The 27,730-nt window shown below is 41.7% G+C and overlaps 1 protein-coding gene across 3 annotated transcripts in view; it reads right to left on the bottom strand.

The window, feature by feature from the left end:
• The window catches only part of lmo3 (LIM domain only 3), a 42,266-nt gene extending 37,040 nt beyond the window's left edge, over nt 1–5,226 (bottom strand). Inside the window, exon 1 of one of the 3 annotated variants that reach the window (XM_053508102.1) lies at nt 4,827–5,226. Coding sequence is in view for 1 of the 3 variants with exons in the window: in XM_053508100.1 (XP_053364075.1) it covers nt 647–671 (25 nt within the window). In the remaining 2 variants the exon portion in view is untranslated. Of the gene's footprint in view, nt 1–646; nt 941–1,435; nt 1,878–4,826 lie in introns of those variants that run through there. The other 2 variants (XM_053508101.1, XM_053508100.1) reach the window with 2 other exon arrangements.
• Nucleotides 5,227–27,730: the final 22,504 nt, after the last annotated feature.

The raw sequence follows: 27,730 nt of genomic DNA, 5'->3' as shown, positions 1-27,730 counted from the left end.
ATCACGATGGTGTTAGAGTTACCGATACTGTCTTTGTACACATACAGTATAAACCACGTCCGAGCTGAAGTGTGTCCTTTTTGCCCTTTTTTTTTTTTTTGTTTGTTTGTTTCGTACAGAATCCGCAAAGTGGTGCAACTGTCCTTGTGATGAAATACAAGCGCGGGACCTTCAGCTTTCGGTCAGAGCGCGAGCGCGGAGCAGCTGCGCGAGCCGGCGGTGCTGACATTTCACCCGCTTATCAGTTTAATTACTGTTGCCATGGCAGCTAAGCGCTCGGAAAAGGCCAATAACGTCGGTCGTTATTACAGGGAGCCCAATTTTCGAGGCACGACCACCAAACTCGGACACGCAGAATCACGACACACATGAGAAGCAAAGCACGAATTATAAAAACAGTGTTTAAAAACACAAAATTAGATTGAAACGCTGTCTCTGTGCGTTTAAACTACACATACAGTCGTTCATTCATACATATATATATATATATATATATATATATATATATACAAACACACACACACGTATATAATGGGATTTTGCGCAGATCCGAGCAGCTCACTCGCGGTAATAATAAGATTCCGATCTGAAATAATAATAATTAAAAAAATAAAATAAAAAACCACCGCAGACGCTGAGACCTTACCGAAACTTTTCTCACTTTTCTGCATTTGTCGAGCCGCTCCGGCGCCTGACAACAAACAGCACCATGCGACGAGAGGGCTTCCCCTTCTCCTCTCCGTGAAGTGAGCAGCTGGATGGGGGGCGGCTCGCTTTTGTTACAGCTAACAATCCTGTTTCGCCTCGCGAGAAAGAAAGAAAAAAGGAAACGCGAAAACGGCAAACAAAGGCGCGCGCACGCACACACACACACACACACACACACCAAGGAGGTTGGAGGAGAAAAAAAACGGGTCTCGAGCTCAGCGCGCGACTATGAAATTAACCCTAGTAACAGCAGCAGGAGCAGCAGCCGCCGTGGCAGAGGAGAGAGAGCATAATGACAGTGGACGACAAAGGCGTTCACTCTTCTCCTCTCTTCTCTTCACCCCTCCGCGTGCCGTCATCCCTACATCGCATGGCGCGAGTCGGGGTGCGCGCGCAGGAACTGCTCAATGACACTAAACCGCTCGCGCTTCATACGTTAATGTATTTCATGCAAAAGGACAGCTTAATGTGCAAAGACAAAATAATGCAAAATCCCATACCTAAAAAAAAAATGTCAAAAACACACACCAAAGCTTAATATCCGAACTATATTATTATTATTATTATTATTATTATTACCAATTTAGGTGATGCATCTAAACTCTAACCATACTACTGTATATGAAACACCAGCATTGCATTCGTAGCAAATGCATGCTTATCGCATTAACACTTAACACGAATTAAAACCCCCACAAAGCTTGGTTCCACTCGCCAACTCACTCACCTTCTTGTCCAACTTATGCAGAAGAGTGAAGTTCAGTATCTGCACCGGTGCACACTCCCACTCTATATTCCTTAGAGCAAGATAATCAAAAGTTCACGAAACCTCGAGACCTCGGACTGCAGATCACGGTTACCTTCCGCTCGGAAATAACGAGGTCCGTGTGGATCGCGTGCACGGACACATACGCACACACACTCTTACACTCACATACACTCACATACACAAGCTACAGGTGTTTTCGCCTGAGTGATCACTGATTAAGCATAGCGGAAAGCTCAGACCAACTTGCAACTCAGCAGCGAATGAGTCTCGAAGAATAGCGAATGCTGGTTTTATCGTGCAGAGCCAATCCCTCACCAGTAAGACAACTAGACGACGAGCAAAAGAAAAAAAAAAACAGGTCGTTAGCTTAATAAGAGACAGCCGGAGTGACGGCGCGCGCTCCCTAGAGAAACTTTGCGCTGGCGCGCGTGCACGTGAGCTCTGCTTTGGTGTATACGTGCAGTTTTTCTTCCTAAGAGGCGTGCTGTAGTTTTGACATGCCAATCAACATGAACTGGTTCACGCACGATCATTAGCAGGAACGACTAAGGAACCTGTGGAGTCGTGACCCAACATCTGCTTTGTCACAATTTCACTACAAACATAATTATTAAGAACCATCTGATATGCAGTGGGTTTTCAATCCCAATCATGGAGACATCACAAAAAGCACACTTTTAGTGAGTATTTTTTTCCAGTAGAACCTGTTGAACTGAACACTGGTCTATCACCTTTACACCATGCATTTTTCAGAAATAAGGGTACCAAAGTGTACTTTTCCATGTCACTCCTGCACCATTTATACCCATACTAAACTTATGTAACATTTCTTGAGAAAGTGCAAAGCTTTAATGGTACATCAGTGGTCCTTAAGGTCCAATTATGTCCATTAAATTATTTCTATATATACACCATATTCACATTTTCAGGTAGAAAATGCATACTAAGGGTGCCGATGATGTACTATTGATTCATTGTGGATTAATTAAGCAGCAACGGAAAGCACAGTTCAGCAACTTTATTTCTGAAAGGCAAAGAAAAGCTGTATGCATATTGTAAACAAAATTTTTCCGTGTAACCGAACAAACATTTTCTGTCTCAAGGTATCAGTGAAGAACTTATCATTAGCAAGTCAAGCCATAATCTAACCACTTAGACCAGATGAAACCATGTCCGTTCCACCCACACTGACCTTAGAGGTCAGGCAGTGAGTGTGTACAGTGTGTATGTGTATGAGCAGTCTCAATAATATCATTGCAACCACTGATTGGGTCAGTATCTTTATTCTCATTTCTCAGTTGTAGCATCCTCTACTACAGTAATTACTGATTCTTTTTTCACTAAGTGGAGTCCCAGTGTTGTCATGCAAAGGGCTAAATCTTTCCTCTGATCCCCTGTGCAAAGTAACTCTACTTATTCCTCACCCATTGGTTACACCTGCACACTCTAATTAGCGCCTATTGATGCCCAGGTTGCCAAGGAGAATGATGCATAAGGCCTCCTGCTCATTCATAGTGCACACACACACACATACACACACACAATTAGCTTTTTTTTGCTGTTGACAATGGACTAAAACTTTTCTCAGTCTCAGTGTGAAATCCTTCAAAAAGAGAGCAGGGAGAAATGCGAAAAGAAAAGAAGTGGGAGAGATGGTGTCAGACTTGGTGTATTCGATTGTTAGCATTGCGGCCTCTTGCCAATCACTGTGCCTAAAATGCAGCGGTAATGAGATGGGTCATAAAAATGCTCCTCACCACCATTATGACTGATGAGATGCATTAAAGCTGACAGGGTATATGACCTGCCAGTAATTAGGTTTTTGTCATGGATTGAATTATTTCAGAGCGGAGCTATCTGCGTAATCATGCCATTTGTGTAAAGGAGAAAAAGAGAGAGAGAGAAAGAGAGAGAGAGAGAGAGAGAGAGAGAGAGAAAATAGGAAAGGGGTTGTGGGGGGGCTCTAACTTTTTATAAAACCCTACCTCCTTTTTATATAGCATGTTATCATGTCAATTACTCACCAAAGATATCTGAATTATTGAGAGTGATGAGCTAGAGAGGGTGCCATCGTCACACCATGCACAGGGAATGTGTGTAAAACACTCCAGCCAATGAAGTGATTATACAGTTATACAATACAACCCTTATCAATCATTATAACATCAATTATCAAACATGATTACAATAATGCAGAAGGATTGATTTGACATATTGTACAACAGAGATTTCCAACAAATCACTGATCTGTTTTATTAATTTGTTTATGCGATCATCCTGATGAATCTCAATCGTTCAGATTTCTTTCCCCGGTGATAAGCACATAAGGATGTAGGGTGTCCCTTCTGTTTTATTTTCAACAAAATATTTGAACTTCAAACTGTTACATTACTGAAATTTTTACAATAAGCAAGCCAACTCAAGTACAATTTTCTATTGCCAAGCTCTGCAAAATGTCAGAGGTGTGTTAGAAGCAAAATTCACACCATGTACGTTCATCTTCAGTGATCCACTGGTGCATCTGAGGTGCCTATACATCACCTGCGTTCAGATGCACCAGTGGATTTCAAAAATAATTAAATCAAATGTTATAGAGATAATCATACTCCACTGATAGTAACACTGTTTTTTTTTCTCCCAACAGTACATCCATAATCCAAATTATTCAAAAATATAAAGTCGGAATAATATGTTATTAAAATAGAGCAATTAATACAATTTCTAATCTTCACACTTAAAATAAATGGATAAATGTCTATGGAGATAAATGACTATATTCAGCATATGAAGCTGTAATAACGACGGAGCATTTGTTCATAACACTACACACACCTCTCTCTCTCTCTCTCTCTCTCTCTTCCCAAACATACTGATTACACAGCCGGTAGGAGGATGTTATCGCTCCATCCAAACACTCACTCCATCCACTCCACAACACTCCATGCATAAGGACGCAAAGTGCGAGGATCCCTGCTGAAAGCAAACGACACAAAAAAAAGTCTTTCTTTTTTTTTTTCTCTCGAAAGAGCGAGCAGAGGCATTTCCGGAGCAAACAGAAATGTTTCAGAGCACAAGCCTTCTTTCTCTCAGTATCATGCATTTTCACGGGATCCCCTGCTTCTTAACGCTCGTGCTGCTTCAAGCACTAGACGATGCTGCGCACTCGCAATATTTCTCAAAATATATAGGCTATATAAAATAAAACAAATGTAGCATCTCGACGAGCGTCTCTGAACCCCCCTAGAGCCGCACAGACAGGTCATTATGTATATGCACACGTTCTAGAGACAGATAGACAGTGAGCAGTACTACTCGTGCGTCCGCGCGCCTTTAGGAAAGCGTACCGTACCGAGGGAAAGTTGCCGCGTGCGTGTGACGAGCTCGTGCGCTTCGGATCAAACTCCTCGGTTCCCGCGGCTCGCTCTCTGGATCACGCTCGAGCTCAGAGCCCCCCTTCGTCCAGCTCCATGCGCGAGAACAGGCTCGTATCTTCCGCTGGCAGCAACCGACCTGAGCGCGCTTCCTTTCTCTGCCTTCTTCCTTCCCTCGCTCCCTCCCCTCCTCTCCTATTTAAGCACCTCCAGCAGGTCCCCAGTTAGCAGCGCTCTCCGGCTCATCCAAGGAGCTGACAAGCCCGGTTAGGGAGAGGCAGCGCATGTTGCTCTAATGGACCTCATTAAGCTCTACTTACAGATGTTCTCTTAACATAATTGATCTGCAGCGAGTTGAGAGGACGGCGGCCTATTCCCCAGCCCCCAATTATGGCCCGGTAATTAGATCCCCAACCTCCAGCTCTCCGTATTCACCCTTCTAACATTCCGAAATATCAAAGTATCTCTTTCTCTCAAAGCAAACCCTCCTGCCTTCCACCCCCATCACCACCACCACCACCACCACCTCCTCCTCCTCCTCACCTCCGTGTATCCTCCTCCTCCTCCTCCCACTGCCTCCCCTCCCAAAGACTCCATTCCTCTGACAGTATTGACAGTCAGATCTGCTAACCTTTGTAGTGAAGCCAAACTTAGTAGTGCACTCACTCCAATTGACAGAGCTTAGTCTTCTTTTTCTCCCTGTCTCCCTACATCTCTCGTTTTTCTCCCGTTTTCTTTCTCTTTCACTCACTTTCTTCTCCCCTCTGAAAAACCCTGGGAAAGCACGAAGGATGATGCATGAGATGTAGGCCTACAGAAAAGACAGAAAGGGATGAAAGGAGGCCAAGAGGAAGGAGAGAGAACGAGAGAGAGAGTTTTACTTTTGATTAAAGGTGGTAATGATAACTTCTGTCAGGGGAGGGTCTTTTTTTTGTAATGTCATTTCATCTTTTAATGATTCCTCTGATGGCAACTTTGAGGGTGGATGCAAAAAGAGAGGCGGGTGGTGTGAACGGTGTGAAGTGATGGCGGAGCGTTTAAAATGCCAATCAGAGCCTCTCGCATTACTTGTCTAATTAGCAGCATGCTAAAACCTGGAGCACTTAAGGGAATTGCAATGTTACACTTTTTTCACTTAAAAGGCGAGACAGCTTCGTCACATAGAAGCACTGCAGATGCACTTGATGCCAATCATAACCAGGCAGTTTTTTTTTCTTTCTTTCCTAGAGCACAGGTTTGTGTGCAATTTTTGCATTTCAAATCTGACACACACACACACACACACACGCACACAAACGCACACATACACACAACATATCTGACTGTAAGCAGTCAACATTCAAAAACAGCAAGCCATACATCTTAACATCTGTTTGTCGAATGCAAAACGGTGAGATTCAAGAACAGCAACACAAATTGACTTTAATTACGTCCAAGTTTAAAGCACTCGACATACTGTACATACACAGTATAACATACCTGTCAAAGGAATATTTCAGGTATATTCCTAGCATGTAGTGTATGTGTAAATATAATGAAGAGAAATTTTTACCAGTTTACCAGAAAGATATTTATAATGGAAGCCTAAGGGCAATTGCTGAATTTCACAAATAAACATAGATAAAATATTAACCGTAGGAAGAAAACGCAAAACTCCAATCATTACATACTAACTAAAGGTCATAGAAACATAAGACTGTTTTTACTAAAGATGTTGCTTAGGTTTTTAAAAGTTAAGGCAATACAGTAAAAACTATCCCAATTATTTTGTTAAGGTTTTTGCAATATCGTTGTGGCATTAGACTATGAAATAGCAGAGGTAAAAAGGGGAGGTAGTGATGTTTGCTTCTAGATTGCACTGTTCTGCTAAAATTATTTATCATGAATAATCCTTTATAATGCAAAAACAAAACTCTTTTACTCTGAAATGCTCTTCCATTTCTAGAGTTTCAGTTTAATTTATAAGCAAGGGATGAAATGTGACATGGCACGCTGTTATAGGAAAATAATCAACACTGAAAGGTGTGGTGTGGTGCCACCTGGAACAAAGCACAATGTCAACTTTATTCAAACTTTCTTTATTTATCTTGGAACAAGCATGATCACATCACTAATCAGAGGAATTAAAGAGTAAATAATAAATCTATGAAAACGTTTCCGATGCAGCTAATCTCTCAAACCCTGCACGTGATTGGACAAACAGTAAAAGAAGATTTGCTACATAAGCGATGGGTCAAGTTTAAAAAACTGGACTTACATAGACTTTCTTTGCTGCATTATTTTTAAGGGCTCAGTTAAGTCCACCGAATTATTATTTTTAGCATTTATTTAACTTGGACTTAAACGTGCCTATGCAGAGACTGTCTAGTGAATAGAGTGAGGTGCATGCATGCTATTTCACTTGCCAAGAGACTCTGGGTGTTAGTATCCAGGTGTGATGCCATGTGTTGTTTTATTGTGTTGATTTATATCCCTCTCCTGCTGACTGAGGCCCTCTGCTGAGGCTCACTGGCATTTAAAAAAAAAGCCACAGGAGCCTGTCCTGTGTTCCAGTCATAACATATGTTGTACTTTAAATATCTGCAAACGAAGGCTTCCACAGATGAACTCTACCCCAACACATAGTCTACACATACTATTCGCTCTTCCTGACTTTTTTCTCCCCCCCACCAGAAGGCTCAGGGGGACAAGTGTGACTTTGCTCTAATGATCAGCAGAGCCTTTCCTCAGAGCTACATTTGATAATTGCTTCAGGTAGGTGACCCTCAAGTAGGGGCAAGGGATGCATAGCTTTTAATGTCATCCTTCTCTCACAGTTTGCTTTTCTTTCTTCCTCTCTCTCTCTCTCTCTCTCTCTCTCTCTTTCTCTCACTTTCCACCCCGCTGACCAAATTTAGCTTTTGGCAGAAAGGAGACTACTGTGAGTTACGGAGACTGTCTTTGACAAAGTCTGAAGGATCACCTTTAGTAATGGGCCTAAAGGGAGCCCTTTGGATTTAAAAAATATCCAGAGCACAGGAAATTGGGTCCCGCTATTACACCAGGAGGAATCGATGGAGATTACTTAATTCAACTGCCAATTCATTTGTTCAAAACAAGCAAAGGCTAGTCCAAGTGTGAGAATATCTAGGCAGAATGAGGCAGTGAAAAAATCGTGTTTGTGTATACCTTTGGGCAAGTAGGCAAGCAAAGAAGGATATGGCAAAATTTGGGAAGAAAATACTGTTTAGCCTAAATAATTATAGTTTTACATGGTCCATGCTTAAACATTTAGCATTTCTTTCAGTGTAAAAAAAACTTTGTTATATTTCACATATTAAGCAGCCTATATCTAATCTTACCAACCTACACAACCTACGCACTCATTGTCTATATCGCTTTATCATGTATACAGGGTTATGGGGGGGCCCTAAAGCCTCTCCCAGGAGCCTTAGGGTATGAGGCAGTGTACACCCTGGACGGGGTCCCAATCTATCACGGGGCACACTCACACACTACAGGCAACCTGTGCACACCAAAAAGCCTAATCTGCATGTCTTTGGACTATGGAAGGAAACCAGATTACCTGAAGGAAACCCAGCAAGCACGGGTAGAACATGCAAGCTCCATTCACAAAGACCTGAAGGCTGAATCAAACCCAGACCCTGGAGGTGCAAGGCGACAGTGCTGAACACTAAGCCATCGTGCCACCCCAACTTACACTGTTACCATAAAATAAAAAGTCATATACAGCGCCTCCTTAAATTGAAACACTGATGAACTATTTATTATTTTCTTTAAAGATCATTGCCCATTCTAAGATCAACACATTGTATTGGGTTTTATCACTGACCTACATAAGAGATTTTCTTCAGCAGTAATCAAACTCTTGTTACATTGTGCCAGCATTGAGGCTATATCTCTGTAAAGTATGAGCTTATTAAAACTTATATAAGCTTTAATTTAAAACTTATATAGTTTTAAAAAAAACGCATTAGGATGATCACCCGTTATGCATCCTGTTATACAGAGTGCTTTGCCACAAATACATGACTTCAGCTCATATAGTCAATTTTGAAATCTTTGGAAGGTGAGCATGCACACCAAGGAGCTTTAACTCCAGTCCTGGAGTGCCACAGTTAGTAATTAACCAACACTTAAACACACCTGCTGTAATTAACAGATTAATTGAATCAGCTGTGTTTGAACAGAAGAAACAGCAAACTGTGTTGGAAACAGAGCCTCCAGGACTGGAGTTGAAGTTGAAGATCCCTGATGTACATCATCTACATATGTGCTCGTTGTCTCCAAATCGACTATATATCGACAGCACTGTGTTTGACTCTCATGTCCTTTGTTTTTTCCCCAGATGATGTACTATAGCCAGGTGATGCATTATGTTGTGCACACACAGGCACTATATTCTCCTGCAGAAATTGGAGTGGTGACCTGATTATTGCCAAGTTCGCAGAAGTTGCCACATGCTTCACTCAGACAACATATTCTCTCACTCTCACTCATCGTCTATACCGCTTAATCCTGTATTTAGGGAGCCTATCCCTGGAGACTTAGGGCATGAGGAGGGGCACACCATGGACATGATGCAAGTTCCTTGCAGGGCACATACATACTGTACACACATTCACACACTTATTCACACACTATGGACAATTTGGGAATGCCAATTAGCCTAATCTGCATGTCTTTGGACTGTGGGAGGAAACCGGAGTACAAAGAGGTAACCCACCAACTGTAGGAAGAGCATGCAAACTCCATGTGGGAATCGAACCTGGTGAAAATTGAACCCGGACCCTGGAGGTGCAAGGCGACAGTGCTAATCACTACGCCACAGTGCCGCCCAGACAACATATTATCATATTATATTGATTATCAGTATGGCAAAAGGTTGTGATGGTGTCCATATTCATTAGAGTGGCATCTGCACCCACAGAGGGTAGCCCAGATTTAGGAAAAGTGTAATGTGGTATTGCTGGACCTTTCCTCCAGTGTTAATAATGCTAGGAGTAATTATTCCTGTTTGAGGCACAGCCTGCTGATAATGTCTTACCCCTTACCTATGGGGCACATGGCTGGTCTCCATGTGTCCATGCTCTTTCTCCACCTTATATGCAAGTTATACAATTTTAACACACCTTGCAGTGGCGCAAATGTAGTGAGCACCTTTCAGTACAGTCGTAAGTTCCACATGACATTGTCGGTATTTGTAGAAAGGGTGAACTAGAATGTTTTTATTAACCTTAGATAATCACCAGGGTTTTATTCAGAACCTGCACTGGTCAGCGAATGCTGCATGATGACTATTTCTTGCAAATGCTGCATTATAGTGACTGCATGACCTTGTAAGAAAATGTCAGCATGTGCATGTACACAAGGTTGTTGTACAGGATTCCTAAAACCATACTAACACTCCAGTATACTGTACAATGAGTGTCGAGGTGTTTAATATATTAAACTCTCAGATTTGAAGCATTTGTGAGTAAAAAGATTGTCTGATGTAAATGTTATCCTTGGGGTTGAACCAAAAGTTTTAAGGCTTTAGCTTTAGCAATCTTAGCATTATTTACATTTCCAATACATCGTCTATCATTATATCTATAATAGCGTTGACTTATAGCGTCAATAAAGGGCGACCTTCGCATATGAAGAAACACATAGCACATTTGCAACAGATTTGCCTGAAACCAGCAAGAAGATGAACCTTGAATATTATCACTTTCAGCCTTTAATGATAACCTTAAGCAATGCAATGTGATACTGGCAACTGCTACAAAATATCAATCGATTCCATGCAGCATGCTTTCCTTGAGTAGTTTGGCTGAAATTACTTGTGCACTCAGAACTGAGCATTTCGACTGCTGTATACCTACCTCCACGGCAATCAATCAGCCTTAATCCAAAACCAATTTACTCCGCCTGAAGAGGAAAATATCTTTTAATCTCTTACAGACAGTCCTTGATTGCAGTGCAGAATGTAAGTTGACAATAAAATTGAACTTTGCAATGGAAACCTCTGCATATGGGCAACATAAAAGGTCCTTTTTATATGATTAACTTTTTTTCTAGCATATACCCTAGGTCTTAAGGTCCATGTACTGTGTGAAACAATCTATATGATTTTCTAATGCTTAATTCACCAAGTGAACCATATCTCTTGGTAATGCATCATTAATATTTCACTTTCATAAATGCATTTTTTTAATTGAATTCTGTTGTATGTACGAATATTGCGTAGTGAATATACTATTCAGGCTCTTGCTATAAAATGAGAGGTTTTCGAGGTGTCATATTTGCAGTGTCCTCTCTCTCTCTCTTGACTATCTATTTCACATAAAACGCCATATCTTGCAAGGTGCATTTTTTTTTCCACCTCAGTGCTCATCTGAATACCAATCAATAATCATTTGTGATTTCAGACAGAACCGTCAGTGCAAAATGAGCAGCCATCCAGTAAATTCCCTGTCAAAATCCACATCCAATTAGCGAAACATTTTGTGCACAACATATGATAGAAAAGAGAAGGCTTCTTTTTTATCTCGCTGGCTATATAACAGCCCTGAATATAAAACTGCAATTTGTTTTTAATTCTAACTAGTACCAAGTTACCAGTTGATCAAAAAGCACTGGTATCTGAAGTCCGTGTCTATAATACATCTGACGCAACCAAAAAAAAAAAAGGCCCAGAGATTTTTTTTTATAAGCTAAGCAGTGCTAATAGAAATCAAAGCAAATACTATAAGTGAGCTTGAAATCAGTTAGCTTTAATGTTTAGCCATGTTAAGATTGTTTGGATGAATAAAGTCTATACTTCACCAAACTCATTAAAAAAACAAAAAACTTCCTGTATCTCCAGTGCATGGTTTTATATATGTCAAAACACAACGCTTTATGTCACATTGATCGTCAATCTCAATCTAAGTTGTTACAAAAAGACGTTGCCTCCTACCATGTGTTATCTTGATGGAAACCTCCTGGGAGAAGGAAGAGTAATGCAGTCCCTATCCTGCTAATCATTCGCTCAGGGCTCCCACATACTGAGTACATTTCCTACTTCATTACCATGTCCCCGCAGCTTCACATGGTACTAGGCATCACCTGGTTTTCTGTTCACATCCCTTTTATCTCCTGGAGTGATGGAGAATTGATGGGGAATTGTGTGGATGGAGCACAAAATATACTGTAAGTACCTAAATCTCCTCAACCTGCAGAAAAATCTAAATACATAGCTCTAAAATAAATAGGAAGGTTCAGACCTCTGTACCAATTTCTAGTTTTTAGCAAAGTTAAAGATTGTGAGTTATCATTATATCATCCATTGGATTGTCCCATAGACTGTCTACCAGCAATATCACCACAATCATGTCTACTGTACTCATTCCCAGTTTCTGAAACCTGTGTGAAGAAATATTTGGAGAAGAAAGGGTTAAAAGGAGAAAAGGGTTACTTATAACCCTTTATTATATTTATTATAAGTATACAATATCTTTACACTGGATACATCAAAATCATTGCACTCTTTGTGCATAACTCTTCCTCTGTATATAACACCTTCCTATTGCACCCACTTATAATTCATTTGCTCATTTGCACTCATTATATTACCTTCCTCACTGTATAATGTTTACATATGCAAACTTCTTTAGCATGGTATACACTACCACTACACTTCCTTACTATACCACCTGTAATCATTTGCTTCCATTGTATTTAATCTACCTCTCTATATACTATTTAAATATGCAAATTATTCTGCACTTTGAAAATGCACTTCTGGTTAGATGCTAACTGTATTTCATGGCCTTGTACCTACATGTGCAGTGACAATAAAGTTGAATCTAATCTAATCTAATTACAAGGACCTTTGCATTGGTAGCTGGTGTTTCATTGCTATTACTCCATCAGCACTATGACAGGTATCTGCTACCCATACCTCTACAAAACCCATATATATGCATATAATTCAATCCAGATCAGGGCAAACATCCTAGTACTAGGAATATCTGGTTATAAAGTGCCTACTGTTTTATAGTTTTCTGACAGTTTACATCAATGACATCTCCATATTACCCTTCATGGAACACAAGAACCTAAATGGCTGGTCCTTCCACTTCTCTTCAATCTCTTTGTTAAACAAGAGAAACGTGAGTTTCGATTGACTGCAGGTGTTTTTTTGTTTGTTTGTTTGTTTGTTTTTTTTCACACGAGGTTCTCAAGGGTTGCAGTTTTATTGAAGATTAATCCAAGGCTTCAGTTACATGACCAACCATCTCACATGACCAACCAAGTGCAAGTCCAAATGGCAAAAATCTAATGACTCAGCATCAGACTTTTTAAACTGTCAAAGAATGCTACAACACTGCTCCTCTTGTTATTAGAGTAATTAGTGTATGACTGTATCAACTTAACATTTAAACAGTATGAGCGATAAACAGTTCTTTATATTCATTCATCACTAAATACTCAATTCACTGGAATACCAACTACTGCAGTAGGTCACATACTTGAGCTGCACTGTTTAGCAACATGTTGTCAGGATTAAATGGGATGGAAAAGGACGAGTGGTCAATTTGGCTGATATTCTCTGTAAAACACTGGACAATGGAACTGATAAAGTCAGGGGGAAAATCTGTTTGTGTTTTTGCACTCAAAGAGAAATGGCTACACATTGGTACCCAATGGCATGACACTGACAGGATTAACCATATATTATCAGCACAGAGATTACAATTATTACTTGATATGCTGTTGACCCACCCTTTGCAGCTCTATCAAGTTATATACATCTTCAACTATTCTGAGAAGGCTTTCCACAAGTTTAAGAAGTTTGTTTATGGGAATTTAGGTCAGGACTCTGTGCAGGCCAGTGAAGTTCTTCCACACCAAACTTGCTCATCCATGTGTTTATGAACCTTGGTTTGTTTTGGAACAATAAGAGGCCATCCCCAAACTGTTCCCACAAAGTTGGGAGCATGAAACTGTCCAAAATGTTTGGGTATGCTGAAGCATTAAGGGTTCCTTACACTGGAAGTAAGGGGCTGTTTTCCAATTCCTAAAAAAACAACAACCCCATACCAGTTTTAAAACGACTGCGCACCAGTGCACAAAGCAAGGTCCATAAAGACATGGATGAGCAAGTTTGGTGTGGAAGAAATTGACTGGCCTGCACCAGTTTGAGGTCAGTCTCCTGACCTCAAATGATAGAACGATAAACACACTCCTAAACCTTGTGGAAAGCCTTCCCAAAAAAGTTGATGCTGTTATAGCTGCAAAGGGTGGGCCAACATCTTATTAAACCCTATGGATTAAGAACTGGATGTTATGCAAATCTATATGCATGTAAAGGCAAACGAGCGAATACTTTCGGCAGTGTAGGTCAGTCCGGAAGTTTGGAAGATGTTTGGAAGACTTTTCACTGGGATCTGGATCTCTAAAACAAGCTTCTTATCTACAAATTTGGTGCTCTAATACACCAAAAGAAACTACAGAGACCAGTCCAAAAAAGCTTTAATCAAAAGTCATCAATTTTAGTGGCCATTATATAAGTGAAATCATCCACACAACATGTAGTTTAATAAAAGAACAGGAAAATAAAAGAAAAATGTGGGGGACATGTTAGTTGGGGAGTGAGGGCGTTCTGTTCTCTTATGCACCACCAGAAATCATGGCATGATTGTTTTCATTTTTTACTGTTCTTTACAACTGTTCTTTTTAGATGATTCAATATAGAGTAGAAGCATTATTATAGTGCTTACAGTTTGCCTTTTGCCCTCCAAAACATCTATGAATGATAAACTAAATTAAGGGATCTGCTGGATAGCAGGGGAATTCAGTTTTCTCTTGGACTCCCATTGGTTGTTTATTGGTGCTGTTCTTATGTTCTTACTACTAGCAGCAGAAGTGCTATATATATTTACAATATGCAAATAATCTCTGAAAATATCAAACATACATGAAAATACAAGCTTTTTGAAAGTTGCTGGACAGCTCACACTAAAGGATTGGATGCTGCAAGTCTGTGGCAAGAGTAGTCACAGAGGTGACTACTGTCCCTAAATCTGTCAAGTCGTTCCTTTGTGCATCATGTGGCCCACCATTATTCCAGTTCACAAGACACCTGTCATCTCCTATTTGAATTACCACCACCTTGTCATGCAGACATCCACTGTTATAAAATGGTTTGAGCAGAATGTCAAAACCCATATCTGCACATCTGACCACAGGAGGTCATGCGAGTTATTGTAGCAATAGGATCCGAGGAATCTTGATTCAGATGTTCTACTTTTTTTTTTTCTTTTTTTTTTTTTTGCTTGAGTACAGTAACCAGATGAGAGACTGACATTGATGTTAACATTATTGCTTTCCGGGCATGAGATATGAATTCCCTACCAGAGATAATGTGTTCCTCCATGCATGTTAAGAGTAAGAATTGGCCAGAATTATATTCTGCCAAATAGCTTTGGGTTATAACTCATAGTATGTACACCTGTACTACTGTAGGTCTTGCCACGTCTTAGCCTCATATTACAGTTGATACTGTCTTGACTCGTTCTTTGGACCTGGATAAACAGTCTGTTCATGTTTTAAATACTGCCTGTTCATGCACACAGAATTTAGTTTAATGCATGTCAGGGTTTCAGAATAAACTTAAGTAAGTCTATAAGCATAAGTTTTTACGTTATTAATTAATTAATTAATTAATTAATATTATTTTTTTTTATGAAAGTCTCTTTGTTTAGACATATATAATGGTTTATATAATGATCGCAGGTTGTTGCTTGAAGAAAGTAAAAAGGTTAATGACTTTAAGTGTTCCCCTCCCATCTACCCCCGCTTGCTCTGCTGTGACATTACTAGAGCAACCAACTCTGCACAGAAGGACACCTTCTCTCTCATTAATACTATTAACCTTCAGCCTATTCTCATTCTCACTGTTCAATAATTGACTCATACACGCATGGATTGTGAGGTGCTCCACATGTGATAAAGGTACAGACATGACACATTGGCTTCATTACAATATGGTAGGGAACAGGGTGACGAAAATGTGTGAACAGAGAGCTCTACTTTGACCATGGCTAAAAAAAAAAACGAAAGGGGATAGGATTAAGTTGACAAAACATGCATTTAGGAGCTCCTGCAGCTCAGAAGGTTATGCTATAAATACATGAAGCGCTTTGCACTGAATGAACACTATTAATCTTAATAGTCACTGAGGCTTGTGAAGATGACAGATCCTGAGAAGCATAGGTTTCTGATGCTGGAATTCGACAGATAAAACTTAAGGAACAGGGTTTATTTATTACTCTGTTAAGTGCCATTAAGGCAAGACCATATTAATAGGATTTAAATGAAAAATTAGCTGAAGTGCTTTTGTAGATTTTTTCGTTTGGTTTAAGTGCAGACCATACTGGCTGTTTAAGGCTAGTGACAGTGTCCTTGAAAAGCCTCTCAACCTTTCGCGAAGATGTGATAACTGATCGATCCTGGAGAACTTTTAATTTTGAAGAAAGTGACAATGCTGAAGACAACAGTTAATTAGGAGAACTACTTTCACACAAGCCGGAATAACTGGGACTCCTTAAACCCCCTATGTGTGGCCTATGTAAACAACCACAGGACATATAGAAGTATGAAAATTATTTGGTAAATACAGGGTGGGTGAAAATTTACTAGGCAATATTTAATGGCTATAGAATTTCTAGTATTACCGGTGCACCACCCCATGGTGCACCATCCCATTTCCCTCTTATTGCACGTGCGTGGTTGGACCAGCATTTTACAGGACATTGGCTGGGACAATGCCGACCTCATGAATGGCCTCCAAGACGTCCAGATCTCACTCCATGTCCAAGCCTCGCACACTGGAGGACTTAGAGCCACAGATTCAGGAGATTATCAGCAATATCACAAACGACTTCCTTTAGGAGACTGTGCATTCCATACCCAGCCATTTGAGGAAACCGGTTGACGCCACCAGTGCCTACTTTGAAATTTGAAATGACATACTATGTAATAAAGTATGTGAAATGGACTGTTAATTACCTTATAAAGTAGTCATGTTTTAATAAACTTGTATTACAAATATGGACTCTCATCCATTTTTAATGCCTAATTACTTTTTATCCACCCTGTACCTGGAAAGTGAAACTGTACTGTAAGAATAAAGAAAAGTCGAGTGACCCATATCATATTTGATGTGAAGCTCTCTATGATAATATACATTGAACTGCTGCCACATTCTTAATTGGCTAATTGGCTAAGCAGATATACAGGTATTCCTATTAAGTTGGCAAAGAAAGTGTATATGGCGGCACAGTGGCTTAGTGGCACTGTTGCCTTGCACCTCCAGGGTTTGGACTTAATTTCTGCCTCAGGGTCTGTCTGCATGGAGCTTACACGTCTCCCTGGGCTTTGTGGGTTTCTTCCAGGTTCTCTGGTTTCCTCCCACAGTCCAAAGACATGCAGCTTAGGCTAATTGATGTTCCCAAATCGCCCAGGTGTGTGAATGAGAGTGGCAGTGTGCCTTGCGATGGATTGGTACCCTGTCCAAGGTGTACAGTGATTTTTTCAGCTTAAAATTGATTTAAAAATATATTAAAATATAATTAAATATGAATTGTAGTTTTTATTATGCAATTATAATTAAACAGTACTAGTATATTGTGGCGTGGGCGGGGCGGCGGTTAACGACCAGCATGCTTTGCGGAAATGTCGGTGTGTTCACCATGATGGGGAAAGGTGTTTGGGTTAGTGACTTCGGCCCTGTTGTGTGTGTGTTGAAGTGTGTGACGTGTGAAATGTGCTCCAGTTCAAGCTAGTGCTGAATTGGATGTAGGCTCCTGAGTGAAGGTGCTGCTCATGCTGTGTGCTTAATAAAGTACTCCCAGCCATTGCATTGGGTAGCAAATAAGCTCACTCGTCTCTCCAGCATTCTTCCCGGCGTAAAAACGCTACATTGGTGTCAGAAGTGGGATGGAGAATAACGGGTTCGAGCGCACAAAGGAGGACCTTCTAAAAATCCAAGCGGGCCGCCGAGTAGCGGAGCGACTACTCGCGCAGAAGAAGCGCTTTCCTGGCGGAGCTAGCGCGAGCACATCACGTCAACCAACGCGGAGCGGGAAGCAGAAAATCCCGGCGCTGGATCTCGGGGCGGAGGCTGGCGCTGCGCAAGCGCCGGAGCAAGATACAGCTCCGTGCGCCGTTAGCCGGCAAAGCGTCCTGCTGCTGCGCGAGGCTGAGCGCGCTGAGCCTGCTGAGCCCATATCGGCGGCACATCGCGGCGGAAGAGCTGAGCGACCGCCCGCAGCTCAGTGGCGCTCGGTTCGTGAACCTAGCCGGGGACAGGGCTACCCGTCGCGGCTAGGCCTCGACACCGCTTCCGAGATTCTGCGACGACGCCGAGGCCAGGGACCGCCGGACTACCACTGCAACGTTCTCAGGCCTGAGGGACAGCCGGACTACCGCTTCAACGTCCTCAGGCCTGAGGGACAGCGTACACCAGCAGCCGCTAAACTAGCGCCGGGTGGACGATTGGGGAGCCCCGCGGGGCTTTACATCGACTGTGTGCCGGACGGCGTCTTACTGCGGGCGCTCGTGGACACCGGCTCCACTGTTTCGCTGCTGCGCTCTGGAGTACTGGGGCAAAGCAAGCGTGTTCGCCGACGGCCTGATCCTGCCTTCAGCATCCGCACCGTTGCTGGGGGCTGCGTCAAGGTACGGGCGTGTCGCACGGTGCGAGTCCAGGTGGGTGGTCGAACTTCCGCACACGAGTTCTTAGTGGGGAGTGTCGAGGAGGACTGCGTTTTGGGGTTGGACATTTTGCATAGATGGGGTGCGGTGCTTAACTTGTCCAGCGGAACTCTGCGTGGTAACTTCGGGGTAGCCAGGTTGCTTGGACCCGAACCACAGCCGGACAGGTTAGCAGCACACCGGGAAATGGAACTCCCGGTAGCCGACGTAGAACCCTCGACGCAGGACGTTTCCCCTGTGCAGCCCTCCAGACCCTCCGGTGGTGATCAGCCGTCCAAGCCAGCATGCAGCCGTCTTACTGCGTCACCCGCAGTCGCTCCGCCGGTCTCACAGCTGAACTGTGAACCGCTCATCGCCAGGCAGAAGGGCCCCACCCAGCGCTCGCGGGCACCGCTGCAAGACTTTCGGGTGGGGGCACCTATGGGGCGAATGGGCGTGGACACTCACAGCCAGGGGCGAGATTTTGCTGCTGGCGAGCAGGTGTGGGTGTGTTCCTCCGGAAGGAGAAGGAGGGGGCTCTCGGCCGGGCGTGTGTCTCACTGGGTGGGCCCCTGTACGGTAATAGCTCGGCTCTCCGATGTCATCTACCGGGTGCGGATGGCGGGGCGGGCACGAGTTTTGCTCCACCGGGACCGTCTTGCGCCTTGCCAGCCGCACGCCGGGGAAACATTGAACTCTGTGGAGGCCGGACCGCCTCAGGACTACGTTTGCGTTCATCTCTCACCTGCCAAAGGACGCCGGCGTTCCCACCGCCAGCGCCGACCGCCTCCACGCTTCCGAAACAAAGTTCTTCATGGTGACCAGGGACGGTCACAGCTCGGGTGGGGGCAGTGTGGCGTGGGCGGGGCGGCGGCTGACGACCAGCATGCTTTGCGGAAATGTCGGTGTGTTCAACATGATGGGGAAAGGTGTTTGGGTTAGTGACTTCGGCCCTGTTGTGTGTGTGTTGAAGTGTGTGACGTGTGAAATGTGCTCCAGTTCAAGCTAGTGCTGAATTGGATGTAGGCTCCTGAGTGAAGGTGCTGCTCATGCTGTGTGCTTAATAAAGTACTCTCAGCCATTGCATTGGGTAGCAAATAAGCTCACTCGTCTCTCCAGCATTCTTCCCGGCGTAAAAACGCTACAATATGTTAAAATCAAGTTCAAGCTTAAAAAAAAGAATCACTGTGCATCGTGTTACTTTTTTTGCTGTAGCACTGTGTTGATGTTACACTGGATATAAAATGTTGTACAGGTGATAATGTAGTAAATTATCCAGTTAATACCATCGTCCACTGAGAACATGGTATGCAAGGAACTGATTCAGACTCAACTGTGGTGTTCAGTTCCTCATTAGCATGTTAGCCTCAGTGCTGTAAAAAAATGCAAAGCGTCATGTCAGCACATAATGAGAATTAGCCACGTTAAGGTGACTAGCCTCATACATAGTAAAGTCTTGCCAACCAGTCAGGCTGTGGGCAGCAAATAGATAAGCAAATGAATAAACATTAAGAAGAAGTGATTTGTTAATCACGTTTAGTGTCTCATGTCATACCCTCTCGCGTGCCTGTGCAAAACTGCAAATTAGGCACGAGGTTCTCGCTCCTTAGAGCTTCAAAGTCGTTTAAGACACAAATAAAACAAAAGCGAAGAAAACACAGCGGAGAAAAATAGCGCCGATACACATTCAAAATGTGAATCCTCACATCTCACCCCTGCCTTTATGCCCCCACTATCATCCCACCCACCCTACTTTGTGTAGAAGTGACAGAGTCTGCTCATTCATGTTTTAATTGGCTGCTCACTTTGCTTGTTAGGTCCCAGCGGAATAGTTAGCTAATCCTCCTGTGATGATCACATCAGATCGTGTTCTCAGGAGACCAGGGACACCAGGCACCCGCTTCTCACATCACACCCTATTGTACCCTTGGTTGTGATAATTTAGATGCCATTTCCACAGTAACCAACCTTAAACATAAAGGTAGGAAGCACTTTTTCCCGAAGTATGCAAATGAGAAAGAAATGTATAATACCCCACACACTTTTTGGACAGCTTCACTCTGATCAAGAACTGCACCTTTCAATAACATCTGAGTTTTAAGTTTTCTTACAAGGTAAAAGCAACAATGTGCCAAAGTAAGAAACAGTGTACCAAGATTTATTGGTTCCGTTAGAAGATTTTACAAGTCCACAAAAAGCCGTGTAATCTTTCAATATGAGGCTATGGTTTGTTCATACACTCCTCAGACATAATGGGTTGTCATAATATTGAAATGCGGTAAAACTGTTCCAGTGTATTAACCCTGAGATATTTAAACTCACCAACAATTTTATTAGGAACACCTGTACACCTGCTACTTTATGCAATTATCCAATCGGGCAAGCATAAATATATAAAATCATGCAGATAAGCTTCAGACAAAGTTTGCATCGAAATATCAGAGTGGAAGAATCTGATCTCATTGAGACTTTGACTTTGGCATGGTTGTTGGTGTGAGTAAGGTTGAAAGTACTGTAGGTTTTTTCCCCCCATGATTTTCTCCCTAATTTGGTCATGTCCAATTCTTCCCCGTCACTCGGGGGCTCCCACATTAAGGCTACTACTACCACTCAGGTGGGAGGGCCGAAGACTTTCCACCGAACCACGCGATGCCAGCCGACCGCATCTTTTCGAACTGCTCGCTCACGCACTGTTGAGGGAGGTGTAACACACTCGGAGGACAGCGCTATCTGCTCCTTCTGCTTGCGTGAGCTCATAGACACCTCTGATTGGCTGTAGAGCCGTAATTAATGTTACCAACATTATTTAACCAAATGGTGAGAAGGATAAACATGGAGGTACTGTAATTCAAAGGTCTTATAAACCTCATAGGTTTCTTTTTATGTCACCACTTATTCCACTTCAGCTGAATAGCAGTTCTGGAACTGAATCCCAAATAGAAATATAGAAAGCTATTGTGCTTTGAAGGGTGTAGAATCCCTTATGCCGCATATTTAGTGCCCTTGTTCGGGGGTTTGAGACGGATTTGGGATTCAGCCTTGTGTTAGAACCTACTTAGCTTTGTAGCCATGATGAACAAAAGAGTGAATAATTAACAAAAGAGTTAAATTAATTAGGACCAACAGAAGATCAAAACACAACATGTACATTTCAGGCACAATTCAGAATGACTTTAAAAGCAGTAAATAAGAAGACAGGTGTTGTTTATGATGACATAACATTGGTGGATGTGTTTTTGTGGGTTTGGCAGGTAGCTTGTCTCTCCTTATTCATACAGTATACCACTGAAAGACTATACTGGCCTACTTTTATCCATGCCTGTGGGATGACAGGCTGGAAACATCCCATGGGCAACAGATCTAAGTGTGAAAAGTTATTGAGTTATTGAACAGCCACATTGAGGCTGGTGAGCTGCAAGTAGACCTCTGACCAAGTAGACCTGCTGCTTGGATGATCCACCCCAGCCTATCTGGCACCAACAACTATGACAAAATCACTGCTATCACATGATATCATATTTGATGTGAAGTTGAATTGAAGCTCTTTGCCCATATCTGCATAATATTATACATTAAAATGCTGCCACATTATTGATTGATTGCATAATTGGCTACGCAGATATACAGTATACTGCAGTCGCTCGATAGTTCAAGACTGGAATTTCCTACAAGTCTACCTGAGCCTCCAATAACTGCCTGGACTCCATATTAACATCAGTTAACATCAACTGTTACTGTATGCTGTACTGCCTGCCACCTAACACACAATATGACTGCAGATTAATTTCTGCTTTCTGTTTCACCCAAATGAGGATGGGTTCCCTGTTGAGTCTGGTTCCTCTTAAGGTTTCTTCCTACTACCATCTCAGGGAGTTTTTCCTCGCCACTGTCGCCCTCGGCTTGCTCACCAGGGACAAACTGACCATTTTGATTCATACAAATTCACATTTCATACGAACTTAAATAATTCTTTTGATTGTGTTTGCGACAATGACAATTGTTAAAAGCGCTATAAAAATAAAATTGAATATACAGGTATTCCTATTAAGTTGGCCAACAAGTCTTTATGGCGGCATGGTGGCTAAGTGGCTAACACTGTCGCCTTGCACCTCCATAGTCCGGGTTCGATTCCCGCCCTAGGGTCTGTGTACATGGAGCTTGAATGTTCTCCTCGTGCTTGGTGGGTTTTCTCAGGGGTACTCTGGTTTCCTCTCATGGTCCAAATACATGCAGATTAGGCCTGTAGTATGTAAATGTGTGTGCGAATGTTGAGCAGAGGTCCTACCACCCTATAAGGTTTTACCCCAATATATCACCATGTTGGACTACACAGGTTCCTAGATGGATGGATATATATATATATATATATATATATATATATATATATATTAGTGAATAGAGTGTCTGTGCAGAGATGAACACATCCTAGGCAAAGCGCTTATGAAGAAAACTGGGAGCAATTTCCCATTTCGATTCAGCTCAGATAAACGGTTTTGAAATTGGAGTAGGACTTATACCATTGACTGCATTACTGAATCTGCCAGGCTGTGTTTTTACATCACTTGCTCATTGTCTAACCTCAGACTGCAGATATGGAGGAAAAATAACAGGAAAATAGTATGTGGAAAAAAAACCATCTACCCATCTTTAACTTTACAACCTTCCTGTGTTACCTTAATGTAGTAGAGAATAAAGGAACTTTTTCCATTCATTGCAAAATGCTAGCTCCAGTTATTATTTAAGATATACATTTGGCAAAAAAAAAAAAAAAAAAAGGTGTAACCATAAAAGACCTCGCTAATCGGTTCACTTTGGGGCTGTCATCCAAGGCAGCCATTTTGATGTTCTCTGTGCCTCGGCACTCTTATGGCTCAGATAAGTGATATTCTCAAAAGCACTCAAGTCATCAGTGAAGGGGAAAAAAGACGTCTGTGATCAGTGAGAGACCGACTCGGAAAACAAGTCAAAAGCTGCTGTGAGTGCCTCATAAACAACACACTCTGTGAAATATTGAACATGTGACAAGGACCCACAGAGTATATGTGAAAGGCTCGTGATGCTTGTCACAACAGTCATATATTTTTTTCCCTGTCAGAAAATAGGACTAATCAGCCCAGGTACACATTTGTGAAAAGTCTAAATCAGATTTTTTTTTTCAGACGAATCAGGGCCGCTTGCAATACAGTGTTTCTCAGTTTGAAACTGAAGAACTGACCTGAAGGTGTAAGAGCGAAGGCAAATAGTCTCGACATAAATCGCGAACTCATTAATTCTTGATGCCAGTGTGTGGAGTCCTGGACTGAAATCCTTCGGTTCTGGTATGGATGCAAAACTAGTAAGCTTGCTGCCAAGGTAAAACTTCCATTTTGTTCAGCGCTATTAAACATGTACTACTTGTAGAGGTAAAACTCACCTCTTTCCGTTCCTAATAGTATATTTACAGAGGTTTGACTTTGCCCTCTAACACTTGTACATTTTTACTTGTCCTTTTATGATTTTGTGCATGAGACATACAGTACTATAAGCCCCATGTGAGAGTGACTCATAATAAGGAGAGATTTCATTAAACTGGGATTCACTACAGTCTGCTGTGGAGGTAAATCAATTCTCTTAGCTCTTTTAGAAACCCTGAAACTGAAAATAAAGTACTAACTTGAAAAGCTTTATTTTCCAGTATTGTGACAGAATGTATATAAAACCAGTATATATATATGTACACCAGCTTATTCATTCATGTGATTATCTAATCGGCCAATCACGTGGCAACAACACAATGCATAAAAGTTTAAAAGCTTAAGAAAAAAAAAAGATCTCAGTGACTTGGACTGTGGCATGGTTATAGATGTCAGACAGACTGGTCCAAGTATTTAAAAAATTGCTGCTCTGGGAATTTTTCTCTGGGATAGGACCGAAAAGAATGGTCAGACTCCTGCAGGTGGTTTAAGCTGACAGGAATGCACAATAACTGAAATATTTTTTACAACTGCGCTGAGTATAAAATCATCCCAAAACACGTCTCAGTATACGCTAAACTTTGTGGCGAACAGAGGAACACCGCACGTCTACTGTTATCAGCCAAGAACAGGAATCTGAGGCTACAGTGGGTAAAGGTTCAGAGAAACTGCACGGTTTAAAATTGGAAATAGACCAGATGGTGTAAATCTGATCTTTCTGTCCATTTTTCAACAGAATGTTTATTTATTTATTTATTTTTTTTTATTTGTTAGGCATGTACCCTTTTTACACTCTTATATACTGTACAATGATATACATTCTTTGATATTGAAAATTGAAGTGTGTATGTATGTACATATGTACAGTATGTATGTATGTATGTGTGTATTTATGTGTGTATGTATGTATGTGTGGTTAGCACTATTGCCTCGCACCTCCAGAACCCGTCTTCCATTCCCCCGTCCTGGGTGGGTTTCCTTAGGGTAATCCTGATAATCAATATAATATAATAATATGTTGTCTGGACGGCATGGTGGTGTAGTGGTTAGCACTGTCACCTTGCATCTCCAGGGTTCAGGTTCGATTCCTGCCTCTGTGTGCATGGAGTTCACATGGTTCACATGTTCTTTATCCCTGTTCATAGTTTGAGAGTGTTTGTTAAGTTTGCTTTTACAGAGTAATTAAAGTCATTTCTGCACCTGCAGCCTATATCGATTCTTCTTTAACAGAATGTTAAGATCGAAAGATTCATGTAGAATATCGGCTTCTGATCAACCAGATGTGGCAGCAGCTGAGGTAGATGGATGTGTGTCTGTGGTTCCAAAAGGACCCGGTCATGATATACTAGATAGGGGTCACCCAGCTCTGTGCCCAGTGGGACTAACCCATGGTGGGGCTCCTCCAAGTCCCAGGGCAGGGATGGCAGTGTGTCCAGTGGAGCTATTAGAGTTGTGTCATTAATGTAGAAGCTAAAAGAATAGAAGAAGTCCTTTTGTGTCAATCCCGCTGATTCAGTGCCTGAATTTCATGAGGAGGTATTTGCCTACCCATCTGTCCACACTGAGGACAGTATTGTGGCTGATGGATATCACCATCCGCATGCACCACATCAGATTTTGCTGTGTTATCCAACGCTCTGGGGGCGTCACCCCATCTTCCTACTGCACCATTGATGTGCTGATGTGTCAAATGACGTGTTTCTGCCACGTCGATGTGTCTCCGCCATCCTGTTGTGCCTCTGATGTCCCTGCGACACTGCTGAGAACATAGTTCTGCCTCCCCACTCTAAGCGGACCACCACCCCATTTTCTAACGACCGTCCAGGACTGTATTAGAGAGGGGGGCCATGTCAAAGCAGCTCCATGGGGGCACTGAACTACAGCATGTATCATGTTCACCTGGTGTGTGTAAGTTCCTGATTAGTTTGGGGATTTATGTTCCATGTCTTGGGCTTGCATCTCTGTGGGTCAAATGTTAGTGTGTATTTCATGTTCATAATCTCTGGTTTATATTCTAGAGTCCTGACTTTTATGATATCGATTATAGGCAAATCTGCAACTGTTACATTTGAGTTGTTCTTGTGGTTATAGTGCTGTTCCCTGTGGCCTTCACTCACAGATGCCTTCTCCCTGCATAACGAATATACCACTATTTGGTGAAGGCAATTCTCAAATCCAAAATACGCGTAGCCTCCAAATAATTGCTTCAAACAAATGAGCTGTTGAAGGTCCATTAGGCCAGCGTCTTGCTTGGCTAATAGTGTTCAGTGATATGAAAGATTGCTGGAAGGGATCCTGCCATGTAACAGATGGGGCCATCCTCTCACAGCTGTAAATGAGAATTCAGCAAATTGATCCTGAGATTTTACCTTTACCTGAGCTTTTCTAACAAAAGAGGGGATTGTAACCTCTCTGGTTATGTCACGGCTCACAAAATGTAAATGCCCCCTGTTCAGTACATTTGGATGTAATTGCTCGTGGGTGCATGTTGTCATTCCCACAATTACACAGGTGCAAGGAGAAATGCTTTAATGGTGCAAAAATACTGGCATCACAATTAAGAAAAGGACTTCAGAACTATTTATTCATTTTATTAATATCGTTTAAATAGATAATTATTGCAAACTAGGTTATAGGGTTTATAGGTTTGAAGATGTCGGTACTTGTTTAAATGGGAAACACATTACTTTAAATGGAAATACACATTGCATTTTCCTATAGCCCAGCGCTATGGGAAAATGCAGGAATCTCATTTTTCATGTCGCTTTTTTTTGATGTATTTATAAATGTAGCTGAATCGTTAGCATGTTCACAAAGGTGTCAAACTGGTAAAACATCACTCACACACTTGTCATCTGACTGTAAATTCCTTTGGGTTCTCTACTCCTCAATCAGAATTTCATCTTTCCCTGAACCTCCTTGAGTGTGTGAGTTATCGTTGAAAGGATCGCTCCTCTGGGCTCAACCCAGCACACTCCTCCTCTAATAAGGAACTAAAAGCCAATATTGGTCTAAATATCTTCAGCAGGTTTGCTTGACAGAAGAATTCCATGAACAGTCAAAGCTAGCCTATTAGTTGGCCTCATGGTGAATAAAACCAGTCTGGTGGTCAACCCAAACCTTTAAAACTCTGACCGTTATATTGTCATTTACACAAGATACAGACTACTGTACACTTTATAACAAATTGTTTTAAAAACCATCTGGTGTTTTTTTAATGTAATATTGTCTGTAACATTATAAATCGTTTGACAACAGAAAGAGAGAGAGAGAGAGAGAGAGAGAGAGACATAAATAGATACATAGATATAAAGAAAGCCAAAGAGAATTAATACATTTGTTACCTGATGTAAAACAACCATACAATGTAACTACTGTCATTTATACAATCACTTTCATTATTGCACACTTTTATCTGCTTTTATCTGCTTAAATATAAACAAAAAAAACACCCATATATAATAGATTATTTTCTCATTGCTTTGAGAAAAGAAAAAAATCTCACTAATAGGGAATATTCTGTGCATGTTTTCCTTGAGTCACAATGGGGTCAAAATATTATGTCGTATGTTATTTTTTGGTTAATCTGTGTGATTTAAAAAAAAATTATCTTACAAAATGCTTCGTTCCACATTCAACAGTTTTGTCACAATTAGTAAATCAGCTTGCCGTTGTGTTCGTGTCAATGTACATGTGCAAGTTAG

Source organism: Clarias gariepinus, chromosome 12 (assembly GCF_024256425.1).
Source record: "Clarias gariepinus isolate MV-2021 ecotype Netherlands chromosome 12, CGAR_prim_01v2, whole genome shotgun sequence".
NCBI classification, from domain to species: domain Eukaryota; kingdom Metazoa; phylum Chordata; class Actinopteri; order Siluriformes; family Clariidae; genus Clarias; species Clarias gariepinus.
This window is presented reverse-complemented; position numbering and strand designations above follow the sequence as displayed.